Source organism: Heliangelus exortis, chromosome 16 (genome assembly GCF_036169615.1).
Source record: "Heliangelus exortis chromosome 16, bHelExo1.hap1, whole genome shotgun sequence".
Classification (NCBI taxonomy): Eukaryota; Metazoa; Chordata; class Aves; order Apodiformes; family Trochilidae; genus Heliangelus; species Heliangelus exortis.
The window spans coordinates 10,570,271-10,585,939 of NC_092437.1; the positions used below are offsets into that span (position 1 = coordinate 10,570,271).

A 15,669-nucleotide genomic window follows, 5' to 3' on the forward strand; every position below is an offset into this window, starting at 1 on the left:
CACTCCTAGGAAGCTCTGAACTATTTTGCTGGAAAAATACCCACACCTCCAAAAGCTGTCCAGCTCTCCCAGCTTCACACATGGATCCCATCCAAGATGCTACATTTTCGTACAGAACCAACATCAGCTCCCACAGCCCATGGGAGCTAAAACAGCCCATCACCCCCCCCACTTTTAGCATGATTGATTGAAATAAAGCACCACTGCAACTCTGGGGAAGCAGAGTGGTGTAGAAAGCATTCTCACCCCTGTACCACTGTGTCCAGCTCCGTCTTCTCCAGTGCTCACTCATGTCCTTCTTAATGGTGAATTAAAGATCTGTATTCCAAGAAGCATCTCTGAAGCCAGGGGGACAGTTGCAACCATAAATCCACTCATTTTTCTGTGTCCTGCATCTGTCAAAGCAGCAAAATCCAGTGAGAATGTGTGTTGGGCTGATAGCCACAAGACATCTGGGGGGTTATTTGTATTATCTCTGGCTTTGCAGGCCCCTTGATTCTCACACAACACTGCTTCCCCTTGGGAACTGAGGGAGTGAGCTCCTCTCCTTCCCTTTAATAGCTGTATGGGTAATTAAGGGTCAACTGCTGGCACATGAGCCTGTGTGAGCAGTGCTTGCAGCTGGGGATGGAGCAGGGGAGCAGCCCCCCCTTTTCCCAGACCTGGCTGTCAAGGGAGGCTCCAAGGAGGAGCTGCTGCTTCCTGCAGGAGCATCATCATCACCTCTGGGAACCTGCCCAAAATGTGTGGGCACTGCTGGTCCCCCAAAACCTCCCCAGTGCTTTTTATCCCCTGGGATTGTCCCTGGAGCAGCCAGCACGGGCAGGTCTTGCTCTGTGCCAGTCCCCACTCATGGGGAGGTGAGGACATAACGTGTGTTTTGGCAGTGGGTGAGGGTACAGGGAAGGTGGGCAGCTGCTATATTCCTCCTTTCCCTTCTCCCAGACCTTCCAGTACTGGCAGGTTCATCCCCAGAAGCTGCCCCACCCTCACGAGGTGAGGTGGCTCTGCACCAAGGAGTAAATTAATATCACTTCTTTTGGACTTTTGGTCTTAAGATGACCTCAATGTTTCTCTTCCCCTTGGCTTTTGCTGGACTTGAAGATGCCTAAAACCAGGCAAGAGGAATCCCACCTGCACTGTCTGCTTTTCCCACAGGCTCTCTGGCAAAGATGAATGGAGCAATGAACTTGTCCACAAACCTGACCTGAACACAGGTTTTTAACTCTCTCACCCAGATCAGACCAAACCAGCCAAACAAACATGGTGGGAACTCTCCTGCTGGCATCAGTGGGATCAGGATCAAGCCTGGAAATTTGGCAGCATTTCTTGCTTCATCAAATAAACCCCTCTTGGTTGAGGATTAATGGCAAACAGTCAAGATTTGTTACATTAAAGAGAACTTTTGAGCTGACAGCCCTGGGAAGCTGTTCAGACAGAATTACCAGGCACATGTACAGATGCACAGATGTACAACCACTTTCTTGCCCTAAAATGCAAACCTGTTTTTCTTGGCATGCAAAACTCTCTACTAGGAGAAAACATCACTATCAGCAGCAGCTAAATGCACAGGACTCAAATCATTTAATTCTTTATTTCACTTTGCCCAGATTTTCTAAAAAGAGACTAAACACATCATGTTTCCAGGGTCTTTGTGTTTCCAGAGGCACCCAGCAAAGCGAGGGGGTGAGAGGGGCTGAGTGCCCCAGGAGCTGCATAAGTTTGGCAAAACTTGGACCAGATGATCTTTTGAGGTCCCTTCCAGCCCTTAACTTTCTATGATTCTGTGAATACTATTGCCAGGCCCTGCTTAACAGCTGCTGGATGCAGAGGGAGGATTTGTCCCCACTGGTGAATACAGAGTTCATGGCATCTGATATGTGGCTTCTGGCCAAAATTGACCCAAAAAAGGGTCAAACACCCATCCAGCCCCAGGCTGCTGCACCACGGGGTCCTTGCATTGCAAAAAACAGGTAGCTTCATAATGTGAGAGCCCTCTGGTCCAGGCAGAGGTGTGAAGACCATGTGTGAAATTGGAGGAGAAGCTGCACGAGCAGGAAGCTCCTGGAAATCTCATCTCCCATTATGCCAAGCAGCAGGCAGCAGGACTTTGATGAGAATCTTTTACAGTATGGTGGGAGGCTGCAGTGCACACCCGAGAAGGGATGAGTCACTCAGGTCACTAATGAAAGGTCACAGCTTCCTCAGATTCAGCAAGAGGCATTTATTTCTTCAGCAAAACAATTTCATTGCTCAACTACTTCTGGCTACAGGGACAACAGACCTGACAGGTTTTCTTATTTACCAAGCGTATCGATCAGACTGGGAAAGGAATAGTAGATGCAATTACTTCAGGTCACCTGGCAAAAAAAAAAAATAAATTGGTAAATATACCTAAGGCTGGGTGCTGTTGGTGAAGATTTTAATAAAAGAGAAAAATCTAAGGCTTTTTCTGTGTTATGCCTCTAAAGTGCTTTAGCATCTGGGAGACCGACAGCTTGTGAAGACAAGCAAATCACATAAACAGAATAACATTAAGTGTGACTGTGTGAGGCCATCAGTCTAATATTATTCCTGCAGTGCATGCAGTTATTAATAGGTGATGCCATGCAGCGTGGGACCTGGGGGGGTGAGAGCAGAGGAATGCACTGGCAGCTCAGCAGCAGCAGCACTGCACAGCTTGTGGCTGTGACACCCATTGGTATGTGCCACGTGCCTTACCCAGTGACTGCTGCACCCTGAGGGCAGGGATTCGTCCTGGAGGACTTGGTGAGCTCAGGTTTAATAAAGATGTTCCACTTTTCAGACCATTCCTCTAAGTATCCCCCACAGCAAGCCCTCTGCACCCCTTGTCATCAGTGCTGCTTGAGGCAGGGGTCAGCACAGAGTAGGGCAGAGAGAAACCCCCTAAATCTGCTCTGTGCATCAACACCTCCAACACCTCTGCTCTGCCCTGACCAGGAGATGCTCAGGTTGGATCCCTGAAGAGCCCTTCGTGCCAGGACACAGCTCAGACAGTGTGAAATTCTTCTGTTTGTTTGGGTTCATGGACAAAAACATGACCCTAAGAAGCATCAGAAAGCTCCCAGGTTTCTCAGTAGCACCACAGCTCCTCCAGGGAGAGCTTTCCATGCTGTGCAGAGGACATCCAAGGAGAGAAGGCAGATTAACCCTGTTCTGGCTGCCTTGGCTTGGATGTGTAGATGCTCAGGAGATGTGGCTCAGGGAACCACACTCCTCAGCTCCCAGCCTTCAGCCCCAGATTTACTGCCAGTAGCTCTGGTTGACCCCATGGGAGCAAACTCAGCAACACGGATGGCAAAAGAAGGGTTTATTTTCCTTTCCAGTGCCACACAGATGAAGACCAAAGGGTCATTCATGGATGGACCAAGAAGCAGACTGAACCTGGGCATAGAGGGTAGCATTCCCACCCAAAGGCACAGCACAGGAATGAGCGATGGACTTGTAGTCACATCAGCACCTGAAAGTCCTGAGGTGGAGGACAGCCCACAGTTCTCCATCCTCCTACATAAAGGGGACCATTCAAATACAGTTCCCAAGCCAGAATCCCAAAAATGGTCATGCCAAAAGATTCAGCTGTCTCCTGGCCCTGTGTGGAGGTGCCCTGGGGGGATACCCAGTAGAGCATCATCTGTTGTCACTGCTCTGCACCTCAGCTCCTACCCCAAACCCAGAGAAGCTTCTGATTTGTTTTCCCATTTAGCTCAGGTGGTTTGCCTGCCTTTAGAAAAGCTTGATGTTAATTTGATTCCCTATAACTGATTCATGGCAGATCTGGCATCCTGATGCCTGGAGCAGCTGTGATTCCTGTGCTGCTGTTTGCTGTACCTCAGGGACACCACTCAGCCCCTGGGCATGGCTGGAAAGAAAGAAGCAAGACTGGACCAGGGCATAACAGCTGGGCCAGGCACACAAGAACATTTGCAGTTCAGAGAGGACAGATCTCCCCACTTAATCCTTCCAGAGTAAAGCCTGGAGAGAAGCAGCTGGAAAATCTCTGCATACAAGCAAAACGTAGTAAAAAACCTCAGTTCTGAGGTAGAAGAAGAAATGTGGCTCCAACACTCTTTCATGCAAGAGAAAACAAATATTTTCACTTTACTGTATTCATTCCCTGCTGGGAACCTGCTGTGCTGTCAGGCATGGCACAACTGGGAGCATTTCCACAGGGAAATTCACTGTTGGGAAACAGCTGGGAAAAGCCAGAGCCACTCCTGCCCAGCTCAGACTGGTGACAAGGACCAGCCTGTGGAGCACTGCTAGCAGGGGAGGGAAATACATTCCATGGAAATAAGCTGGTGCTTGGCTGGGAAGTGCAGTCAGCAGCACCTCAGCACCGGAAAGAGGAAAGGACAACTTGAGTTTTACTACTAAATACACTTTTCTCCAGTTGAAGTGCTAGGACCAATTTGTTTCCTACTAAGCTTATTTTTAGCGTTGAAACGAGCCATTTGCTGTAAACTGCCTGGGAAGCAAAGTCCTGGGGTGGCAGAGCTGCAGCAGCTCCCACACGGCAAGGTCACCGACCTGGCTGCTGGCACTGCCTGGGGACCCAGCTGATGGATGGGCTGACCATGGGACAGGCACCATTGGCACTGGAGCCGTGCATGGTGCTCAGGGGGTGCCATCTGGGTGATGATGTGGTGGGCAGCATGCTGGAGCCCATCACTCACCCAGGGGTGTCTCACAGGCACCCAACAGCATCTCAGGGGTTCTCCTGTCCCAGCAGTGCAGTGCCACCATGGCAGGGGCTGCCTTGCAGGACAGGGGCAAAGCTGTCACTGGGACACCCTTTGAAGAGATTTACATATTTGCAATTCATTCCCAGATCCTTTGGCCCTGCTCCCTTGACCCTCCTGGGCAGCCCAGGGGCTGTGATGCAGGAAAGTCATTTATAGCACCACACTGTGCCCAGGATCAGGTCCTGCTCTGCTTTGGGCCAAGGGTTTGATGTGGCTGTGTTTCTATGGTGAGTCTGTGGCCATGGCCATGGCAGCTCATCCCCAGACTGACCTTCCCTGGCAGCCAGACCCTTCTCCAGACATCTTCCCAAAGCCTCTCTCTTCTTTATCACAGGGCTCTGGTGGCTCCTTGCAGGGACCAGCCCATCCTGGCACCAGCACCACATCACAGAGCTCCTGATTCAAATTGGTTGCCAGCTCTGGTTTAGCAGGCTCTCAGCAAATATTGCCACAAATTATTAAACAGGGGAATTATTATTTTATCTTATGTTGTTATGAAAGCAAAGATTCTCAAACCAAATAAATGAACCAGCTAGAGCAGCTAAGATCAAGAACTTGCTAAAGCAGAGCAGCACCTTTCCCATTTGGTTGTGGTCCAGGCCATTTATGGCAGGTATTTTGTGCCTGGCTGATGTTCAACTGACAACTTTCCAAAGGTATAAAAAACTTATTAGGCTCAAAATAGAGTTTGTGACCATAAACTCTCAAGAGCAGTGTCAGCATTTCCAGCCCAGGTCAGTTTGTGTACAAGCACTGACCGACCAGGCTGCCGGGGGAGCAGGAGGAAGGGGCTGGGCAGCCTATTGCAGCCTACATTTTGGGTAGGAAAGGTAACTGGGAAAGGTTCACAAACAGGCTGAGGGTGCCAGAGCATCAGGAGGAGGTGTGGCAGCAGCTCAGCACCAGGCAATGCAATTGAAGATAGTCATATGTAGAGCTGTGTCCACCTACTCTGGTGTTTGTGCCCTGCAAACCACATCCATGGTGCTCACAGGGGGCAATCTGCATCACACCTAACACTCCATTAATTCTCTCCCTGAGCTTCCAGATTACAACAAAGAGGAAAGTGCCTGCAGCCATCTGAACACCACAAAGAGTCAGGGGGGAGAGTCAAGAAAAAGCCATGAGGTTCCTCAACCTCCAGTAACCCAGAATGTGGCCCCTAGGACAGAGACGAGTTAGCTCTGGCTAGCAGGAGGATATTTTACAGGAAGATTTGGGGCAGAAGCAAACTTTGCTCTCTCCAGCCTGGCTGTGGTCAGGTACTCTACTGAACAGGAGGGTTTGCTCCCTGTGCCTGCCTGGCCTGGGACAAGCTAGAAGTGCCCCTGTGCAGCTGCTCCTGGTTGTTATTCATATCTCAGTGTCTAATCCCTTTTAGAAATGAACTAATCCATTGCTTTAAAAAGATCCTGTGGCATTCATTGTGAGGCTATAATCTCAGTATTAAATGGCATTAAAGCCAGAATAGCTGATGCTTTTACTAAGGCAAAAGAAAACATCATTTTTGTTCTCTAAAAATAACTGAAAGCAGCAGAGCACACCAGGAGGGTCTCTGAGCCCTCAGAGAGCTGGAGCTTGTTTTGCCAAAACCTGGGGAGGGGGCTGACACCTGCCAGACCCTGTGCACAGCGCTGGGTGGATGGGCAGCACAGCCAGGGGTGCAGCAGCAGTGGGTACCACGCATCCCACCAGCAGTGACCCCTTTGCTCAGGACCAGGAGCTCTTGGGCAGACCAAGGCAACATTAATGCCTGAAGCAGCTTGAGCAAAGCTGGTGGGATGCTCCCAAACCAGTGGCAGCTGCTCAGACAAGGGTGGGACTCCAGCTGGCAGGCTGCAGGACCAACTCAAACAGACCCACACTGATGCTCCCTATTTAGCACCTTTCATCTGAGACTGTAAAACGGCTTTGTTTATTTCAACCCATCAAAACTGGAAAAGCTTTTTAATAAATTCCCCATCCCTCTGGAATTAGTAGATGTGGAACAATTAGACACATTAATTATGTTCCAGTTTAAACACAGATGAGGTTTGACTTTGTTTACCAACCTTGGAAGGAAGCAGCTTCTCAAAGTTCATCTCCAAAGGACTGAAGAAACAAATGAGCTATGTTCATTCCTGGTCACAAGAACCTGGTTAAAACAGAAACACGTCTATTGACTTCTCTTTTATTTTCAGAGCTCTTGCTTTCTCTCTGCCTCCCCATGCAATAAAAATGAGACATTTAATCTCATAATGGAGCTTCTCACTGGGAATCAATGATAAAGTACATTATCTTGCCTGGCCTGATCCTGTGGCTCCTGCCTGACCTCTCTCAAGCAAAGCTGGGGAAAAGACAAAGGTTGAACTGAAGGAACTGCCCAGTGGGAAAGCAGGAAACTTTCTTCCTCCTTGGGAGGGAGGGACTGCCCTCCACAACAGTGATCTGACACAGTTTGGTCTCACTCATGCCCCCGTGCTGGCTGCATGCAGGGAAAGAAAAGCCTGAGCAGTGGGATGGCAGAGCAGGCTGAGTTCAGCACCATCTGAATGATGAATCCTACAGCCCCATCCATCAGAACCCAGGCTGTGCCTTGCTGCAGCACAGTCCTGGCTTCCTCAGCACTGGAATTATTACTGGGTCGTTGTTGTTTGTTATTTTTTTATTAGGTGGTGAATCCTGCTGCCCTTGATCCCTCAGGGTGGCATTTATTCCACAGGAGCCCATGACCTTTATGAAGTCAAAGCAAACCACAAAAGGAGAAACCAGTGATGTCTCAAGCCCCTGTTGGAGTGATCAGCAGTTGCTGTGTTGTGCTCACTGATGAATGAGACCCTCTTCCAAAGCTGCTCCATCCGTGGCATCTCCTTTTCCAGAAAAAGGATTTACCTGAATGTCTGTAACTCCCAGGGTAGCAGGGAAGGGCCATTCCAAGAGGAGACCCACTCCACCAGGTGAGAATTTCTTCTGTGGTCAGCACCAGACCTTGGAGCCAGTCCAGTTCAGCTCACCACAAGACTCAAAGAGGTCAGGGCTAGCAGAAACCACTGAGGAAGTGCTGAGAGCTGTTCTTACTGCAGGGGCAGAGCTGGCCTCCCTGTCCCAAATGGCCCTGGCCACAGAGAGGCACTGGAGGCCCCAAACCTCTCCTAAAAGATGTTTTACAGGTACAGAGTGCTGTGATCACTGGGAGATCTGCTTCCTCTGTAATGGAACCAACTAGAGCTCAATTTAGCAGCACTTTGTCCTGTGTGCAAGGTGGGATGTTCTTGCTGACCACTGGAAAGCTGGGTGGCAGCAGGTGAAGGATATGATCTCTAGCAGGCAGCCCTCACACTTCTGGAGGTCTGGGGGTTTGACAGCATCCCCAGCCCCATTAGCAGGGCTGCAAACAACACCAGAGAACATAAACCAGACACATTCCTCCAGCAGAGACTTCACTGTGTGATTTAGGAGCCTGCAAGCACTGCGATGTCCCACAGCAACCCACTGGCAGCTGGAGCTGCTGGTGATGGATGCTGGGAGCCTGTATTTTTTCTTCAATAACAACTTTCACTAATGGTGCTGGCATGGAGGCTCAGTAAGGAGGAGGGAAGTGGCAAGTGTCCAGGGTGAAAAAGAGTTCAGAATTAACAGTGGGAAAGGGCACTGTGTCCCTCATGTTGGCCAGGGAAATGCAGAGGACAGGGCTGGAAGGGGCTCCTGGAAGGCATCAAGTTATTCACTGCTCCAGGAGAGCATCAGCTCCTTCAGAAGACATACAGACATCTGCTTATCTTATTTTTAAGCTCCTCCAGTGATGGGGCTGCCAGAACCTCCACAAGCAATCTGTTCTGGTGTTTCACTGTCTTAATGGTGAAAAAGTTTTTCTTATATCCACCTCAAACCTCCTTTTCTGCAATTAAAGCATCTTAGCCTCTCCAGTGAGACAGCTGAAGAGGGATGTAAGCCTGCTTGTGGGCTTGTTTTCCTTCTTTGTTTAATTCTCAAGTCAAAAGAAGGGGGGTTTATTTCTTGAAGGAGAAACCTACCATCTACTGCAACACACAACACTGAGAAGTGTCTATTTTTGAAAGTGAAACATAACATTTACATAAAAGCTCAGGAAAACAGTGATGAGAAACAGTGGCTTCACTTGGTGGGCTCTGCCTCCTCCCACAGCTCATTTCCCCACACCTCAGAGCCACCCTGGCCTGCCCAGCACAGGGCTTGCTGTCCCCAGGGCTGGCAGTCCCTGTGTCCCCCTGTGTCTGCAGTGCCTGATGAACAGGGCAGAAAAATCATCAGAAACACCAGACCAGTTATTTTGTTGCTTTCTGCTCTCACAAACCAGCACTAAAACAGTACACAACAGGCCAGAGCGGCTGGAAAAAGCCGAGATAGCACAGGTAACACACAACATGGGGTGTTCCTCACTGCCAGGGGGTGAAGTGGCACCTCCCTGCCCAGAAGCGGATGGAGAGGAGGGCACCGCAGGGATACGGGAGCAGGGGGGGGTCCGTACCCCCCAGGGGTCCCTGACCTGGGGCAGAGCAGGCACACGGGACTCCGAGGCAGGGGGCCAGGGGCGGCAGTGGGAGAGGGACCGGCAGCAATGTCACCGGCCTGGGATTGAGGGCGGCTTGGACAGGGCTCACCTGCAGCCCGGGGCTGCCAGGGAGGGTGGGCTCGGGGTGTGCGGGACCCAGTCTCGGTGTGAACGGGAACCGGTACCGGTGCGCGGAGCAGGAGGAGCCCGCAGGAGCCGGTGCCTGGGGAGCCGGTGCCCGGAGCAGGGGGTGTCCGGAGCAGGGGGTGTCTGGAGCAGGGGGTGCCCGCAGGATCCGGTGCCCATTGCGAGGGGTTCCCGGTGCGCAGGGGGCGGTACGCGGTACCGGCGGTGCGCGGACGCGCAGGAGGCGGTGCGCGGGGGGGAGAGGGGGGGGGGCGGTGCGCGGGGGCTGCGCGGCGGGGACGCGGCGGGGCCCGCGGGGGGCGGCGGAGCCATGCGGAGCCCGGGCTGATGCTCGGCGGCCGCCCCTCGCCATGAAGCGGCAGAACCTGCGCACGGCCGCGCTCATCCTCTGCATCTTCTCCTACCTGCTGGTGGGCGCCGCCGTCTTCGATGCGCTGGAGTCGGAGGCGGAGAGCGGCCGCAAGCGGCTGCTGGAGCAGAAGCGCGGGGAGCTGCGGAGGAAGTACCGCTTCTCCGCCGACGACTACCGGGAGCTGGAGCGGCTGGTGCTGCAGGCCGAACCCCACCGCGCCGGCCGGCAGTGGAAGTTCGCCGGCTCCTTCTACTTCGCCATCACGGTCATCACCACCATAGGTGAGTGCTGGCACCCCCGGCCTGTGCCCTGAGCCCCTTCGTCACCGCATATCTCTCTCCCCACAGCCCTGCACCCCCCTATTCCCCACAGCTCCCCCCATCCCTCCATCCCCGCACCTCTGCATCTCCCCAGCCTCCACCACCTCCCATACCTCCACCACCTCTGGGTGCCCCAGGGCAGCTCGGGAGGGTTTACCTGCTTAGGAGAGGGAGGTGTCACCCCCCTTGCAAGGCTGGGACGTCTCTTCAGGCCACCCCAGTGCCCTGCAAGTGGAGAAGTAATCCATGAGCAGGCAGGGGGCCACTCTGTCCCAAGGGATGTTGGGGTGCTGCAGGTAGTGGGGTCACAAAACGTGACATGAATGTTGTCCCAGGGAGGTGGCAGCACCCGGAGCTTCCGTGGGCACCTTTGGGGCAGGCAGCTGTAGAAGTTGGCAGGGGGAGGCAGAGGTACATCCATCCTCTGGGCAGTGTTGTAGCCAGTGAGCCAGGCTGAAGACCTGGACAAGAACTGGTGGCTCCAAACTCCAAATGTTTGGCTGTATAAGACTTGCTTCAGATAGCTGAGACAGCCACCAGACACTGAACCTCACTGGCTGCATGGGAACGTGCAGAAGGATGGGTGTGAATTATTGTGAAGGGGAATGGGTTGCATTAAGCCCCTGCGTACACACAGTTACCTGAACTAGAGCCCAATCCCTTGCTTTGCCTTCCTCAATTTTGCAAGAGGATGGAACTAAACTGAGGGAGGGTTGCCTTAATTCTAGGTGAGATTAGCCACATGGGAGTTTAGCTTTGTTTAATTAATCCACTTTTATTAATCCTTGCACCCTGAGCATCCTGCGGGGGCAGGCAGGCAGGGGATCTCGTGCTCGTGCCATGGCTCGTGCTGGGATTTTGGTCAGATGTGATTTGGAAGCAGGAACCCTGAGGCCAGATTCTGCTCTTCCACAGCCAGCAGCCACCTACTCATCCTTTGGATGAGGCTCAGCCTCACCCAGGGACTTGGGATGGGCAAAATACATCTGGTATAAAGCTTCATCTTTCAGGGCAAGGGCTGATGGGACCAGTTGCACTGTGAAACCAAGGGACAAGAGGTGGTGGAGGGGCAGGTACCCCACAGGCCCTGCCCTGGGGGTCTCTGTGTGACCCCACCAGATGTGCTGTGGGGTTTGTGCAGCTGGCAGCACACGTGGCCAGAAAACCACAGTGGGTTCAGGGCTCGGTTAGTGTCACACCTCAGCAGGAGGGTAGGATGAATGGCTTCAGTGAAAATTTCCATCATCTTGTGACAGGTTATGGCTTCATTTACATGATTTTCCTGTTGCCTGTGACAAACAATTGCTGTGCTTATCACACACCCCCTGCAATAAATAATTTCAGACCAGGTGCCCTATTTCTAAACCACTGGCACATCAAGTCTCTTCTATATGGGGCTGTGCTCTCAATCTCAGTTTTAACATTAATGTGGCTGTGTTTACTCTCTCTAATTCCCTTTGTTATTTTGAAAGCATCAGTCAAATGCTTTTTCAGCAGTCTCTCAGGGTGCAACAACTGTTTTTCCACTTACTGCTCTTTTGGATCATTATATTTACCTCCTCATTGCTGTCATTGTATTATCTGGTAGTCTAGGACGTGGTAATTGCACTTGGTTATTAAGGTTGGATCTGACTGTGTGGGTTTTTTTTTTTTTCTTTTTTTCTGCCACTGCAGTCTTATGTCTGCTCTGTATTCTGTGAAATGTGGCATGCAGTCATTAAGTTTATCATTTTTGATTGCATGGGTTTATGAACAGACAGAGCCATTAGAAACCCATCCCTCCCTGCCTGCTTGCAATTTGGAGCACAGCATGGTCAAGGATAATGCTGTCCTCAGCCTCCCAACCGTGCCCCACAGCAGGAGTTGCCCTGGAGTGGGAGGTGTGCCTGAGACAACATGATTGTCATCCTCTGGCTGTCCCATCACTGCATGCCACCTGCTTCCCTGACCGTCCTGGCAGCAGAGACAGAGGTGAAGCTAAGTCACAGCTTTCAACAGAGCTGAGTAATAAGAGGAAAGTGTTTTTTTCCCCATGTTCTTCACCTAAAAGTCATGTGAATACCTGAAAAAAGGCAAAACATAAGTACCTGTTTGCAGCAGCCTGGGAAGGAGCTGGTACTGTTCTGCAGGTGCCGTCAGAAAGGAAGTTTCCAGTCCCAGTAGTTTCTCACAGAAACTCCATGGAAAGGCTTGGATGCCTTTGGATGCTGCTGCTCCCCACGCCATGTGACTCCCTTGCACTGAGTTAGTTACTCATCTGCTTAGGTCAGAGGCCACCGATTTCTGCTAAGCTGATATAATTAAGTGAGGTAAATGCAGAATCATGGAAGTCCTTAATATTGTTGTGAATACCTCATTAGGACTCAGGATATACTGCCGTGTGTCCTTGAGTCACAGCTCAGAAACTTGGAACAAGGTGAGGAATTCAAATCTCAGACCCTTGTCCTCCTTGAGCTTCTTGTCCCTGGGACAAGGGCTGACAGGGCTGTGGTGGCAATAAATACATCCCTCCATTTAAACCAGCACAGCCCCTCCTTCCCTGCTGCCCAGGAGTGCTGCAGGGCTGAGTGTCAGGGACACTGGGGTCAATCCCAAGTCCCCATGGACTCAGCTGCTTCTGCAGGGACTGACCCAGTAGTGCAGGGGCCCTACAGCTGCTGTCCAACCAGCCAGGGTTGAAAGCATCACACAGTGAGGACCAGAGATGGGCCAAGGGATGCTGGGGGAAGGATGCTGGCCCCATGAGGGCAGCTGTGGAGGGGACTGGCTGGGTGCCCAAAGGGTGACCAGGGATGCTGGGGGTCTCAGCATCCTGCAGCAGCTCCATCCTCCCCTGCTGTGGGGATTGGGGTCACCCTGCAATGCTGGCACAGTCTCATTGCCTTTAAATTGCTTGTGAGCTGCAAAAGGCTTGCAGACCCCAAGCTCAGGGGATATCAGGAGGGTTCATTCTCGCTTTAGAGGCCAAATGTGGTTCTGCCCAGTTACTGCCATGTGCCATCATCCCATGGACTGTAGCATCTGTGGGCCCATGAGCATTGCCTGCAGAGCTGTTCCTGATTAATTTTCTACTTTCCTCCCATTTTCCTACTGCTCCTCTTGATCCCAGGCAGCCTTAATGGCAACCCCAGGGAGGCTTGACGCCTGTTTTTCCTCTTTCCTCCGCAGGCTATGGACACGCTGCCCCAGGCACAGATGCTGGCAAAGTTTTCTGCATGTTCTATGCCATCCTGGGCATCCCCCTGACACTGGTCATGTTCCAGAGCCTGGGGGAGCGCATGAACACCGTCGTGCGGCTGCTGCTGAAGAAGATCAAGAAATGTCTGGGCATGAGGACAACCAATGTCTCCATGGAGAACATGGTCCTAGTCGGCTTCCTGTCCTGCATGGGCACCTTGTGCATCGGCGCAGCGGCCTTCTCTTATTTTGAGGGCTGGACTTTCTTTCATGCCTATTACTACTGCTTCATAACCTTGACCACTATTGGCTTTGGAGACTTCGTGGCTCTGCAGAAGAACGAAGCTTTGCAAAAGAAGCCCCCGTACGTGGCTTTCAGTTTCATGTACATCCTGGTGGGCCTGACCGTCATCGGCGCCTTCCTCAACCTGGTGGTGCTGCGGTTCCTGACCATGAACTCCGAGGACGAGCGGCGGGATGCTGAGGAGAGAGCCTCGCTGAGGAGAGCCCACAACAACATCCACCTCAAGGCGAAGGAGGACAGCCGGAGCAGCAATGCCATTTTTCTCCCTGCGGAGGACAGGACGAGCCAGATGAACCTCATCCCGCTGATCCGGGATGACGCGGAGAGGCAGCGGCGCCACTTGGCCAACTCAGCAGCCACCGTCCCCTCCTTCTGCACCTGCCTGTGCTACAGACCTCAGCTCTGTGGCAGCCCTGTGCCCTCCCACCCCGAGGCCCTGGGCTGCCACACCAACCCCGTCTATTACAACTCCATTTCCTACAAAATCGACGAGGTCTCCCTGAGCACGCGGGGTCAGACCGGCTCTTCCCCGGGCAGCACTTCATCATCCAACAGCCCTGGCTGCCGGCAGCACCCCCGGCTGCGGAGGAAATCCATCTAGGAGCACGTGCTGAGCTGTACTGGGTGCTTGACTCTTGCTCTGATGATAAATCAAGAAGTGAGATGTCATGCCCTTGTTAACGCTCTCCTTTTCTTCTGGTCCCCTCTCCTTTCAGCTGGCAGCCAGCCCCACGCAGGGTCCATCCAGCCTTTAAATCCTGTTGAGAAAAAAAATCACTCCCTTTTTGCAGGCACTGAGTGACATCATTAGATTTTCTTTGCTTTTTTCTCCTGAGTAGGTTCCTCCAGCACTTGGGCCTGGCAAGAGACGCCCCAATGTGAAGTCCAGCAAGCTGCAGGTTTGCTCTCCCTCCTCCCTGCTCCCCAAATGGGGGCATTGCTGCCCTCCCACCCCACCCAACCTTGGCCATGGTTCCTGCCAGCATGTGCCTCTTGCTCCACGGGCTGGGTTGCACCTGCTGGGAGTGGATCAAAAGCAAAATCCATGTTAGTGAGCCCTGCAGAGCTGGGGGTACCCACGTTGTCCTCTGACACCGGGTGCAGGTAAGTCGGTGCCACGCAGGGGGTTTGCAGCTGGCAGGAGGGGACAGGCTGCAGTCCTGTGCTCAGCACATGGGGACAGCTTCATGGCAGCAGCTCTCCAGCTCTATGCCCAGGTTCAGGGCTGGCTCAGTACTTTTGGAAGCCGGAGGTCCACTTGTTCACCCACCAGCACACCTTACCTTGCTGCTGGTGGGTCCTTCCAGCAGAGCTGGCCGGTGGGATGCTGTGTCCAGAGGGGAAGGTGAACTCCTCCAGCCCAGCCACTCCTCTGTGCTAAGACTGGGCCAAAGACACAGACCAAGGAGAGCCTCCCCAGACCTATGGAGACACCTGCAAAGGATTTGGCCCTGATGATCTCACTAGCTCAAATCACCCTGTCCTTCACCACCTTTCTTTCCTCCAGCCAGCACGTCTGCTCCTTGTCTCCTCACAGTCCCCAGGAGCCCGTGGGTGCCCTCACTGCTCCTGGGCTTATCAGAGGTTGGGATGATCCCTGCTGGGTGTGTGTCCCCAGGCAGGGTGTGGTTGCCCCACCTGGGAGGCTCTTCCCAGGTGGTGCCCCATAATGTGGCCCCTGTCCACCCTGCTTTGTCTTGAAGAAAGAAGGAGTGGGCTCTGAGTTTCACTTTTCCTCCTCCAAAATAAAGGGATGTTTTCATCTTAGTTCTATCTAAAATACTCTCTGAGGTATTTCTAGGGGGTATTTTCCTGCAGGAAACCCTCCTTTTCCTGGTGGGGAAGGCAGGCAGAGTGCCAGCATTGAGAAGGCCTCGGGGCAGGCTTTGCTCTCTCCTCTTTTTGCTCTGGGCAGTTTAATAAAAGATGAATCCAGCTGGTGGTGGTTGATTATTTGTCATGACAGGGAGCAGAGGGACATATCTGAGCCCCAAATCAGCTGCCTGGCTGTACCTGGGGTACACCAGGGCTGCCCCCCCTGCCCAGACGGGCAGCATTTATAACCAGGGATATTATCCTTGTGGATGTTTGCTGGG

General features: G+C 52.5%; 1 protein-coding gene and 1 long non-coding RNA gene across 2 annotated transcripts; one reads left to right on the forward strand and one right to left on the reverse strand.

Annotated features, from left to right (window-relative positions):
* Window positions 1–1,565: 1,565 nt before the first annotated feature.
* LOC139803592 (uncharacterized) lies at window positions 1,566–9,910 on the reverse strand. The gene is made up of 3 exons (XR_011729061.1): window positions 9,825–9,910; window positions 6,815–6,897; window positions 1,566–2,360 (listed from the first exon to the last, which is right to left on the reverse strand). It is a non-coding gene; the product is annotated as an uncharacterized lncRNA (long non-coding RNA).
* Window positions 9,672–15,509, forward strand: KCNK15 (potassium two pore domain channel subfamily K member 15). Its single transcript, XM_071759884.1, has 2 exons — window positions 9,672–10,053; window positions 13,261–15,509. Exons 1-2 carry the CDS (start codon window positions 9,771–9,773, stop codon window positions 14,172–14,174), a joined length of 1,197 nt encoding a protein of 398 aa, XP_071615985.1. The 5' UTR covers window positions 9,672–9,770; the 3' UTR covers window positions 14,175–15,509.
* Window positions 15,510–15,669: the final 160 nt, after the last annotated feature.